At 47.8% G+C, this 12,760-nt stretch overlaps 1 protein-coding gene across 1 annotated transcript; it reads right to left on the bottom strand.

Moving 5' to 3' along the window:
* Positions 1 to 819: 819 nt before the first annotated feature.
* LOC112992330 (olfactory receptor 2AT4) lies at positions 820 to 1,770 on the bottom strand. Its single transcript, XM_064508060.1, has one exon. It carries the CDS (start codon positions 1,768 to 1,770, stop codon positions 820 to 822), a length of 951 nt encoding a protein of 316 aa, XP_064364130.1.
* Between the last annotated feature and the right edge of the window lie 10,990 nt (positions 1,771 to 12,760).

Below are 12,760 nucleotides of genomic sequence, written 5' to 3'. Positions count from 1 at the left end.
AGTTGCAGCTGACCCCAACGCCTTTAACGTACTTTGAAATGGTCCATTGAAGACAGACATCGTAGGAGAGATGTATTTTTCAGCATGTTAAAAAAACCAGAGCTATTGGAAGTGGTTAGAGATGCTCATTTATACCAGACTATCTGTCTGCTCTGGAAAAAGTGAATTAAGTGAGCTCCAGATAAACATTCACACTTTTTGATGCTTGACAGAATCTCTGTCTCTTGAAGTTCATTGTGTTTTATTGACTGTTGCTTCGCATTAGCCTTCATTATACAGGAATCTGTGAATCAGACTGCATGATAAAAGAGGAGATTGATATATTGCACACAGATACCATTTCATCAAGCTGTACATGTTGCATATTAAATTTCTCTTTTACTTTTCGCACAGTTCTGCAGTCCTATAAAGTAATATTGTAGAGAATTTTCTCACCCAGAAATAACAATCCAGGTTCCCCTCTCATTTCTCAGGAAAATAACTGCTATCATGTCTGAAATTTTAAAATGATGAATCCTCTGTGTTGCAACGTGGAGGGAAAAGTTAATGAAGTGTGCTATCACTCTTGTTGAGTTTTGTTCAGTGCCTCCACAGCTTTATTTAGTGCATCAGCAATTTGGTCGCAGAAGAATATAAACCAAAGTAGAAAATTATGAATATTTTTATGCAAGTACACTACAAATTTCATAGAAACAGGATGAAATACATTAATATAGGATATACCACTGTTCACAGGACCCAAACCTGACTCCAAAGGCAATGGTGTCTTAATTAACCAAAGGACTAATTTTGCATCAATCTTCTATACTGCTGTAAATTTTACCGAAGCAGAGGAATTCTCAGAAAAATAGCCTTTTTAACTGCAGATTTCACTTCCTTATTTCGTAAAGTGTAAATGATCGGATTTAACAAGGGGGTTAAAATGGAGAAGACAACATTGCTCATGACATGGATATCAACAGGAATGTCTGCTCTGTAGGAAACATATGCCACGGCAATGGACGAATAGTAAGTGCCAACCACGGTCAAGTGGGAGGTACAAGTCGAAAACGCTTTAGCACGTCCTTCTTTGGAGCTGATCTTCCGTATGGAGATGATGATGCAGGTGTATGAGAGGGTGACGAGCAAGAGCGGGACGATCGACACGGTCATGGCGATGGAGAAGCCCAAGAAGGTTTGGAAGTCGGCGTTGAAATCTGAGCACGCCGCTTGCACCACTGCCAGGTGGTCACAAAAGCAGTGATAGACTGTGGTGGTTTCGCCGTAGGACAACTGAGAGGTTTGCACGGTGACGGGTACGGGTATCAGCAGTGCCGTCACCCAGGCGCTGGTGGCCAATTGAACGTTCACTCTCCTTGTCATTTTGGCTGGGTAATGCAGGGGGTTGCAGATCGCTTCGTAGCGGTCGTAAGCCATGACGACGAGAAGCAGCGCCTCGGTTACTGTTAGCCCGTGAAAACTGTACATCTGCAGAAAACAGCCGTGAAACGAGATGGTTTTAGCGTTGGCCAGAAACATGGCTAGCATCTTGGGAATGGTGGTGGTTGTAAACAGCACATCTAACACGGAGAGGTTAATCAGGAAAAAGTACATGGGTTTGTGGAGCTTGTGGTCCACCACAACCACAGCGATGACAGTGGCATTACCAACCAGGATCAGCAGGTAGGATAACAAGAAGACGGCAAAGAGGGGCGTCTCGAAGTCCTGCAGAGCCGGAAACCCGACCAGGACAAAGTGTTTAGTGGAAGCGTTGCTGCTGCAGCTGTCCATGGCTGGTGGAAACACCTGCGGGGAAAACCAGGGAGTAAGGAGACAGCCCCGGCCTGTGCGCAGGAAGGCTGCGGGGTTGGGAACGTGGGGGGCTTCTCTGAGGAGCTTGTGGAGGTTGTGCAGAGGACACAGGAGATCGCACAGAGCCGAGCGTGTGGCAATGCACTTAACTCCACCGCCCTGGGGCACAGGCGTGTGAAGTCTCTAACCCGCAATTAAAATGGTCTGAATTCTCTGTTGATAATGTGAGTTAGGTCTGAAGGCTCTGGGTGGCCTGTTTTCCCCCTTTAGATCTTGCCAAAAAAAGGAGACAAGGCTAAGAGAGATATAAGTGATGCTCTCTAGAGTCACATAAAACTCTTCTGCTATTTTTGCAGGGGTGGTAGCAGTTACAAGGACAAGACTAATTGCACCGCTGGAGGAGAGATGCTCCGATCCCATGGACAAGACGTGCATGACATTTGCTTTGCTAGGAGGTGTGATGGATGCCTTGGCTCCGATGGGTCGGGCAGGATTCGCCTGCCCTGACTTTGGGTGCTCTCCACGCAGAGCCCTCCGCCTTCGCCGGTCCCCTGGGTTCCCTTTCCGGGCGATGGGGAAAAGGGGCATTTTCAGGGTGCAACTGAACATGCCCGTTCTTCTCCCCAAGGGAATCCAGGGGATTGGCTCAGACTTGGGGTCTGCGTATTCATTTCTCTCTCTTTTGCCAGCTTTTACAAGCTTTGCTACCAAATGTCATTCTCACCAGCGGTTTTCATGTTACCTCTGGTTGGCTGCTTGCAGCTCCCTGCGTTTCCCATCGCTGTTGCGGCATGTGATGGATTTCTGCTGGGATGGCTGGAATTCACATGCAAATGTAGATTTTTTTCTTTTTTTTCTTTTTTTTTTTTTTTTGCCTCTGGTTTTTTTCCTGGTACATAAAAGCAAAGGAATTTCCATAATAAATGCTCTGGCTCATCTAGCCCTCATGTCTTTTCTGCTGATTAGTAAGAAACCTTTTAGAGCTTCGTGAAGTTCCAAGACTCCATAATGAAAAATTCAGAAAAAGGATCAGTCAGCGTTTTCATCTTGGATGGACTCGGCCGTGACACGTAACATGATACGTGACAGCTTCCAGCCTCTTCGTGGCTTCATCCTATATAACGTAGCTCTACAATGACATGGTTCATATAAATTTGTGATCCTTTTAGTTTCTTCCCTGTTATTGTCTGTAACTGAGCAGTTTATCCTCTCTCTTTTGTAGAAATAACCATTGTCTTTTATAAATTACAAATGTTTTCCTCAATTGTGTTGGCTCTGCACTCATTCTTCTGTAGCAGGAAAGGTAAAAAAAAAAAAGAGCATGCCAGAGTTTTCCGTTTATTTTACATACCTCCGTTATGCGCTCTGAAGATTTCTGTGTTACAAAGATTTTCTTTCCTCTCAATGGAAATATTTCCTCTGTTGCACACAATGATTTAATGTAGATTAGAAAGGACTATTCTGCCCAAACTTTATGGAATATGCATGGTGACTGCGGCAAAATAAAGCGACATTTTGGAAATTTCCAGCCTCTTCTATTCCAGCCTCCAGATTGCTACTCCACACACAAAATCCTTTGGCACAAATTCCTTTGGAATCTCACGATTTTCTCCAGCATCAGAAAAATCAAAACTAATTTATGTTCAAACCCCTTCCCTTGTTTTTGCTAGGTTTATACTGAGAAAAAGAAAAGGAAAATGAAACTTAATTAGATTTATTGCCTTTCCTTATGCCCAGTTTAAGACAAGGGAAATCCAGCTCTCTTGGAAATGTTTTGTGCTTGGCCTCAAGTAGTTGAGAGCAATTGTTGGTCTCATGCAATTTTCTAGCATCATTAAATCTCTGGTGATTTTCAGATAAATTCACCTTTCACCCAGAAAGTCTTCTGCATATAGAAGAAATCCATGTAATGTCTTCTGCATATAGAAGAAACCCATTTAATATTAAGAATAAACAGATTTTGTGCCCCACTGAGATTTCAATGCCACTGACATTTTGGATACTCTCTCCTTTTCATCTAAGCAATCCTACATTTCTCTTTATTGGTATTTTTTTCAAAACCGGTAAGCTTTAAGGATGTAATTTGTATAAAAAAATGCTGTACTATAAAAACAACATAATGTATGGTATTAAATTAAAATTTCCAGCATGTAATGTCCTTAAAATTAGCATTGATTTGAAGTTGTTTTCAGACATAGTAAATCAAATTCTCATTCTTGGAGCCTGTTGACATATACTATACTAATTTTTTTCCATCCTTGACTCCACAAGAAAAAAGTAAATCAAAAGGAAACACTTAATTAGGTGGAAAAATATTATCATGTTAGCAGAATGATATAAACAATAACTCACTTGCACTTTAAAGTGGTAACAAGGTCTTCTCCTTCCCTAGTGTTATCCTTAGTGGTAAGTGCAGAACTCCTGCAATAAATCATCTGGCAAATACACTAACATCATTGAACATCTCTTGTAAAAACTGCCCCACTCCCCTACCCTGTCCCTAGAGATGATCTCAACGATGTTTTCTTGCCTTGAGCTGGGAGATCCACACACGCTTATTTTCGTGATAGATAATCTCCGTAGTTTTGAATCCCCCTGTTGCACTCCGCGGTTCATAACAGGTGTAAATTATGCACCGGATTTGCATGATCAAGAGGAGCAAAGCAAGAGTTTCCGCCACGCAAAGTTTGCAACATGATGAAACTGCGCTGTCGTAGCTGGGGCTTGGAGAATGGTTGGTGGAGAAACACCAGAGGAAAGCCGCTCGTTTCTTCCAGCCCTGGAGGAGGTTCCCACGGTTCAATATTGGCCTCATCATTGTGGTTTCCTTTTGAACTCCTGGGGTCACGCTCTGGAGGGCACGGAAATACGATATTCCCATCTACCCCGCTCTAGCCATCTATCCACGGCATGAGCCAAGATGTGGTGCAAGGCCAAGAGTTGACAGCAAAGGAGCAGCGTCCTGGTGGGGGCCAGCAGCAGTTCTCCTGAACATGGACATAGCCCAAATTCAGACCCAACCTTCTCTTCTAGCTGCATCTCCTCTGTCCAGGATTTTCTCGGGTCGAACATGGTACTTGGCTCTTCTGGTACACGAGGATCAGGCGTCACAGAGGAGGATGTGCATGGCAGTGGGCCTGGCTCTCTGTGACGTGCTGGGAGTTTCTCTGGGTGCAGTCCCTGCAGGATTGGCCTCAGGTTCCTAATTCTCCCTTCGACAGGAGCCCAGGACTGCTCCATGCACCCCGTTTAGGCATGTCTGCCTTCACCCAGCCTACCAGCCCCTTGCACGGGTGACCGGGACAACCGCCTCTGACGTCCCTGGGTCACGTCTGCGAACAGCCCATCTCCTTCCCCTCTCCGTCCCTGAGACCGTCACCTCTAAACCTCACCATTTCTTCTTTTGCAGGCTTCCTCAAGAGTGGCTGAGGCCAAGGGGAAAGACGACAGCCCTTTGGAGATGTGAGGAGCTGTGGATTCTCCTCCCTGGGAAGCCTCTCTCTCTCCATTGACTCTACAGAAAGCCTAGAGGCACTTACTGCCTGTGTGAAAACCTTCACTGTCTCTTAACCATCCTCAAGTGAAAGCTGTCGGATTGCAATTAGAAAGGGCTAAATCCTTCCTGTCCTATGTAAATATGCTCGGACACCCCCCAGGCTCCTGTGGTGCAAGATGCATCCTTGGACACCATACAGAAAAATACAGATTTGACTACAATATTAGCAGCTCTCAAATAATGCACCCACTTATATCACAAGAGCATCAAGAGACATCACAAAAAGGCCAACAGATGTCCATTTCCATTGCTTAGACCTAGTTATTTATCCAATTTACAGTCATGCCTTTGATAAATAAATGAGCTGGAGGAGACTTCTGCCAGGTGGAGAGGTCTCGTGGTGCCCTGGAGTGCATCCTCAAGGCCATTTTACCCATGATGCTTCCTGGGAGGACAAGTCAAGCTCAAATATCGGTCAGGTTTTGGGAGGAATTCCTTAGTCCAAGATCCTGGGGATCCTGCACAGTTGTAAAACTGTTGGAGACTGGGGCGGCAGAGCATCTCTGAGGGCTTGGCAAGTAGTTGAGATCTTCCTGGGAGCCTAAGGAAACAAAGATGAATCCCAGTTTGTTTTAATTTGCAAAGTGTGAGATGGGAATAATGCCAGATTTTAAAACGCTGTGAATATCATCATTGGCTTCCCTAGGGGCAGGACAGGAAGCCTCAAGGTGTGAATTGGTTCAAAACAGCCTGCTGGCATTGCAAGTGGCATGGCCAGGAGTGCGTGGACAGCTGGTGGCATCTGAGATGTCTCCTCCCAGGGATGCTGCTCTGCAGGATGCTGGAAGGATCCTGGTGCTGTCACTGCCACAGTGGGTGCATGGAGAGGTCACCCCAAGCAGAGCTTGCTGCCCCTGTTCCAGCTCTAGGCCAGGGTGGGTGAGATGCTCTTTTGGGGAAATTCATCTCATGCTGAAGCCGATGTCTGACATAGGCTGGAGAAACTGCTCAATAAAAAAATGCCGATTTCTCTGTGTTGGCTACACACAAAACCAAGGGAACTCACTCAAATGTGAATCTCAGATTGACTAGGACGAGGAAAGGCCAAGAAAAGGACACAAGACGAATCCTGCTCTTTGGACGAGAGGCAAATCCACCCTGCAGAGCTACAACAGTGCAGAGCAGCAGCTGCCCCACACTACCCCCGAGCACAGCTGGCCAGCGGTGGGACGAAGCACAATCCCCTCCAGGGCAGCAGAGCTGCTGGGCCTCTGTTCTCAGGTGGGAGATGACCAAGCCTTCCCAAACGAGATCACGATGCCTCTCAGAGGCGGTGTGATTTTTATCCAAGGGCTCCTGCACTGCCTGGCTGGGACTGTCCCTTGTGCTGGCAGAAGAACCAACCCCACGTTGGGTCTGGTCAGTTCACTGCTTACCACTGATAAGATACTGCTTTACAACTACTCTTCTCCCTCCTTCCCTTTGCCCTCAGACACGTCCAAGTTACCTTCTCCCACTGCCAGACTGCTCCTCCAGCTCGTGAGTCGCTTCTGCTCCGGCGTGTGCACCGTAGCCTGAGTCTCACTGGTGCTTCCCAAGGTTTCTCTCCTGCTGCCCAGAGCCCCCTTCCACCCTCTTCCCTTCCACCCGCTTTCCCAGCACTGCTGTCATGCCCTGGTTTGCATTTGATTCCTGCCCTGTCCCTCACTGCAAGCTCATCCCTGGTTATCTTGCTTTTGCGGTCACTTCTCGGAGCACTTTTTGGCGCACTGGGAAGCAGTCTGGACAGGGTCTTGGGCACCGTGCTCTAGGTGACCCAGTTTGAACAGGGGGCTGGATTAGGTGACCTACAGAGGTCCCTTGCAACCTCAACCCTTCTGTGAGGCTCTGCAGATCCAGGCAGGATCTGGCCCTGCTTGGTAGGAGGAGGGAACACGTGGTGCAAGAGCACACAACAGCAATGTGAAGCCATTGTCAAGCTCAGTGCAAACAGGACAGGTCATCACTCTGCTCATTTACATGTGTTTTCTAAATTACGTCTTCTGGAGCAGCTTCCCACTTGAATTAATGACTTTGTTTCAATGGATGTGATATATGCGATAGCAGAGCTCCTGGGTTTTCATGTTAAAAACACTCACCGTAAACATTCTGGAGAAGTTTTCTTTCCAAACATGTTTGTTTTGAAAGACTAATTTTTACACTTGGGTGGCAATGACAATGAAGGCAGCACAAATTGGTCTCTCAGTGGTTGCAGCTCTTTGAAAAACATCATGAAAATGTTTTTTCTTAATAATTAACATCAAGGGACAATATAATCAGTGTTTGCATGCCAGAGTATGCAGAAGCCTCAGATAGCCAAAGCTTTTGCTGGGAAAACTTGCGTGCCCGACATGCTGCCGCTGCTCCTGCAGCACCACTACCAGGACTGCTCCAGCCACTGCTGACAGTAAGTTTGGCATGGTTTGAATCCTGGTTGGAGTGATGCCCCCTTTGATAGAGCAGCCTGGTTTGGAGAACCTCTTCTTCCATCTAGTCTTCTCCAAGCTCCCAAAAGAGCTCTGGGTACCTCCTTTGTCATACTCGATCATAGGCTTTTCCACAGGTTAGTTATCGCCCAGATTTACATAATGCACCTTTTTGCATGTGGCTGAATTTCCCATGCAAAACCGCCTTTACAGATGACATTTGATGGATGACATTACGCGGGACACATTCGTGCATAAGCGAAGTGACCATGTCCTTGGAAAGCCTTTCCTTCTGGCTCACTGTCTGCTTCAGATGGAGCAAGGAAAACCAGTTCTGAAGATGTGAGGAGTTACCTTGGTGCCTCTTTTTGCTCTCCTATAAATAAAGTAAATCATGGACACTGCTGCAGCCTGTGGATGTCCCAGGACAGTATAATAACAAATGAGAAGTGGTGCATTAGTTCTTCTGAATCTGACTAGCTGGAAAATACTGCTTCCATATACACATATGCTACACTTAAAGAGGAAAAATATCCAGCAAATAATTTATTTCTGTTGAACTTTCTTAAATCTTTTCTATCTGAAATAGCTTTCTCTGTCTCTCTTTATTTCATTATTATTTTTTTCCCGAGGAAAATAAAAATAACTGAGAAATCATCTGCATAAAAATAAATTCATCCCTGCGTAGTCTCTTCACTCTCTGTTGATGGACCTGTTGTCCAGAGATTTGCAGATCCCCCTTTGACCTGCTGGTCCGGTCCACCCCTCCGGCCTCGCCTGGCAGCAAGCTCCGGAGATGCGTAACGCAGAGCTTCCTCCCGTCAAGATGCGAGGGATTTCAGATAGGAACAAAACAATGCCTTGAGAATAATGAATCCAGCTCGCCCCAGTGAGAAAGATGACTCACCACAGCGTTAATTTAGAATTTCTGAATTCCTAGGTAGAAAAATGGCTCATTTCTCTTTGTTGTGCACATAAAATGCTGGGTGTTGCTGCTTAGTTATCCAATTTCTGCCAAGCGTGCACGATCGATTCTTCATAAGCTAGTTAAACAAGAGAAAATTAATAAATGGTCGCATTGTGAACACGGTGAGTGACACAGTAATAAACTGCAAATCTAAATAGCACTTGGATGCCATACCAATGCATTTCCCTCCAGCACTTGACCTCTGTTTAAACTGTGCACATTTCCTAAAACAAGGATCGAGGGAGACAGGAGTACAGGGGTGGGAGGGATGCAGGCTCCCTCCTCCCAGTGCACTTGTGTTTTTTCAAAGCCTTGTGTTGGCCCTAAGGCATCCGGTTAAAAATGGGCGAAAGACTCACTGATTGCCAAAATTACAGCCAGTCTCGTGCAGCTCGTACCCTCTGACATCCGGAGTGGCCTTCAGGTGGGCTACCCAAGTCTGGGCAGAGCTGGCGTGCGGAGCTTGGTCAAGAGGAGGGTGGAAGCCACCTGGACCCTGGGGAAATTTGTTTCATTGAGGGCTCTTTCTTGTCTGCAGCAACTTTTGCAACCGAAGTGTTTGTTGTGGGCTCCTGCATGGTCAGCACTGAGCTCTCACGATGAGATGCAGCTGCCTCTGGAGATCACCTACTCCAACCCCTCTATTCAACTAGGGTCACCTAGAGCACGTTGCCCAGGGCCCTATCCAGCTGGCTTTTGAATATCTCCAAGGAAGGAGACTCCACAACCGCTCTGGGCAACCTGTTCCAGTGCTCAGATGGTGCCAATGACCGTGTGTTGGCAACCCAGCCCCACGTCGGGGATGTTTTAATGTTTAGCTGTTTATCCATCCAAAGGTTTTAGGAAGTTTTTTTGAAACGGTGCCGCAAAGAAGTAGAAACTTTTACCCAGGAGAGGACAGCATGAGAGTCATCGACACTCAGGGACACTGTTTGCAGCTCATGACAAAGGTTTGCTGGTGACCTAAACCTTGCAACTGCAAGAGGAACCCCCATACTTTGCTCTCACTCTCAGGTACAGCCATGCTGCTCCCAGCATCCTGATATCCACCTCCTTCAGACACTAGCCACATGCATCACCTAGGGCAGCACGGTCTCAACCACTGTCCTGATTTTGCAAGTGGAGAAATTGAGGTCCACAAAAAGAAGGGATTTCCCTGGGAGCAGCCAGCAGGTCTATCCAGCAAGGGTGGAAGTGAGGCTTCTGGAGTCCCCCGCCAGCAATACCAACCAGGCCACGCTGCATGGTAAGACAAGGGTTTACAGGAGCTTAAATCAGCAGAAACCACTCCGTAATTTCTACACAAGAAACAGGACCAAGCCATTAAATAGGGAGGATGATATGTGAGATTCTCTGAGCTGTTTTCCCTGGTGCTGTGCTCTACGGTTGCTATGCTGGAGGGCACAGCACGGTCAGTCTGCACAAAGAGCAGCCTTTAGCTATCTGCAAACCTCTCTGTGACTTCAAAGACCAGAGCAGATGCAAGCACCGCATGGCTTTGCTGTCTGTGGACCCATGCAGCTGCTAGCAGCTCAGGAAACAGGGACATGGGTGCTGCGTGGAGCGGGACTCACCGGAGACCCACCACCCAACATGCAGGTGGATAAATTGCTCGCTCTCACGAAACATCTGTCGCATATTAGCAATAGAGAGTTGCTCCTTGGTTTTCCTTTTTGCCTAGCCCAAATTTTCAGTTAAACTCAGTGTTCTACATTTCCTGCTTTACCCAGGGATCTTCCCAAAAATGAACTTCATCCCAAGCTGAGGGTTTCTCCAGAGAACCGAGATTGCTGGCGTGGTGGGCTCAACGCTCTCTGACGCTGGGAGTTTGCAAAGTTCAAGCTCACGGTTTGAAGGAGTTTCCTCCTTCTCTGCTCTCACAGTGCCACCCCCCGGCTGAGCCCTCGCTGCACATCTTGCACACAGCTCCCCAGCCCTCGGGCTCCCCAGCACCCACCGGACTTGAGATGGTCCCTCTGTCCGTCCCCTCACCTGAGCTGCGCTGGCGAGCAGGAGCTGACTGCCCAGCCAAAGCTCTGCACAACCCCCACCAGCTTTTAGGCAGGCAAATAGCCCCCAGCTACTTATTTCTGTGGGGTGCAGAGCCCAAGTAAGTGGCATTCAATGAGGGTCCTTCTTGTCTTACCTCGTCTTACCATAGCTGTGTAATTCGAGCCATATGCAAGTCTGCTGTCTGTGTATGACATTCAGGTTTTCACCCATGGGTGGATGTGTGACCTGTGGGCTGTGACCCCACTTAAACCCTGTTAATGCTCCCTAGCACAGTGTGTGATCAGCATTATGCGACAGGGAAGGATTTGGGGAATATGGTCATCACAGCTGTGTGCAGCCCAGGGATGGGTCCTGGACAACGCAATGTGCAGTGTCTTCACTGAAGCCTGGCCCTGGCGTTCAGGGATGAGCGAGCTGCCCAGCATCCATCCATCTCCGAAGACCAAAACAGCTCTCCGAGGAGTGGGAATTGCAGCACCTCAACATGGAGATTGCAGGAGTAGCGCATGGAGCAAGACCAATGAGCAGTGTTGGAGATGGGACCATTCTCCAAATCCTGCCTCTGTCCAGCCCTGAGTCGAGCAATCTGGGATAGGGCCAATCCTCCTCTTTCCTGTTGAAGCTGTGTCATCCCTGGTGCAATTACTGGGGTGGTGAGTGGCTGCAGGCACTCACCCCATGAACAGCCCTCCGGTCACCTGCCGTGCTTGGTGCCAAGCTCAGAGTTTGTGGGTGCTCTGAGGAGAGACGAGCTGGTCTATGGATCCCCAGTTAAATGTAGATAACTGATATATTTTGCTGAGAAAATGCCAGTTGCAGCGGTGGGATTCACGTCCCCCAACTTGTCACGGCATGGTGGGTGTCCCTACCCAAGCGAGCCATGCCAGGCTCCTTCCCAGAGAGTGCTGGGTGCCAGTGCAGCGTGATCCACCTGGATTTGCGGTGTCTGCCCCGAGCCGATGGTCCAGACTGAGGCTGGAAGAGCCTCGGCAGCCTCTCGTTCAACCTCCTGCTCCAAGTGGGGCTATCGCCAGCGCGGGGTCACGTCATGACACCACATCCTCAGAGCGCTCATTTCTTTCCACCAAGCCCGGAGGAGCTACTTGCATGCAGAAATTTCCATTTGGGTGGGTGAAGCCCAGCGCTCCAGTGAGATGTGGGCTGCTCAGGCCCTGCCAAGCCCACGTTCAATGCCTGAATTCCTGCAGTGAGACACTGACATCACATCTTGACCTAGCTCTGGGGACATCCAACGAAGTCACCAGTTGGGTGCTTCAAAATTCAGCCTTGAGGTTCCTGCCTGCGGGATATTGTGAATGCTAAAAGCTAACATGAATTCAAGCGAAGACTTGGCCTATCCATGCAAGAGAAATACCTAAATACCTAAAGACCGTCCTAACTCAGGAATCATCGAGCTGCGACCCGATGGAAACCAAAAGAGTAAGCATGTGCACCTTGTTTTCCCTGGGCTTTCACTTTTGGGACAACCGTTGGAGACATCCCATGGGGTGAGGTGGGCTGCTGGCTGGCCGGACTGACGCATTATGGATGTCCTTCTGTTCTTAATTGCTCCTGCAACATTTCCGAGTTCCTCACAAGGAGCATAATTACACGGACACGGACATTTTTCCTTCCCATTTAGAAAATCCAATTATTCTGGCTTAATGAGAAGGCACCATTGTGCCTGGAAGATATTTTCCTGATGTAGCCACGGCTAAACTCATCCCGAGAGGCGGCCACGTGGCCTGTTAGTGGGAGGCTAGGTCTGTGCAAAACGGAGATCAGTGGCGGAGCATGTCAGCCCACCAGCTTGTTACCTTAGCTTAATTAGTCATTTGTTGGGCTGCCCCAGAAGATGTAAAATGCTGGAGTGACATGTTCAATGTTAATAGCTCTGCGCTGTGACTTGGCTTTGCTGTAAGAACCGAAGATCGCTTGCAAAAAAAGTGAAGTCTTAAAACTCGGAGGCTGTTCTGTATCCTGCTGGCCAGGCAGAGGCTCTGAAGGAGAAGACATCTGAGTTTGCTG

This window comes from Dromaius novaehollandiae, chromosome 1 (assembly GCF_036370855.1).
Source record: "Dromaius novaehollandiae isolate bDroNov1 chromosome 1, bDroNov1.hap1, whole genome shotgun sequence".
Lineage (NCBI taxonomy): Eukaryota > Metazoa > Chordata > Aves > Casuariiformes > Dromaiidae > Dromaius > Dromaius novaehollandiae.
This window is presented reverse-complemented; position numbering and strand designations above follow the sequence as displayed.

What these genes read in the sequence shown, in the direction of transcription:
- LOC112992330 (XM_064508060.1), bottom strand. Translation starts at nt 1,770, where the DNA reads ATGGACAGCTGCAGCAGCAACGCTTCCACTAAACACTTTGTCCTGGTC.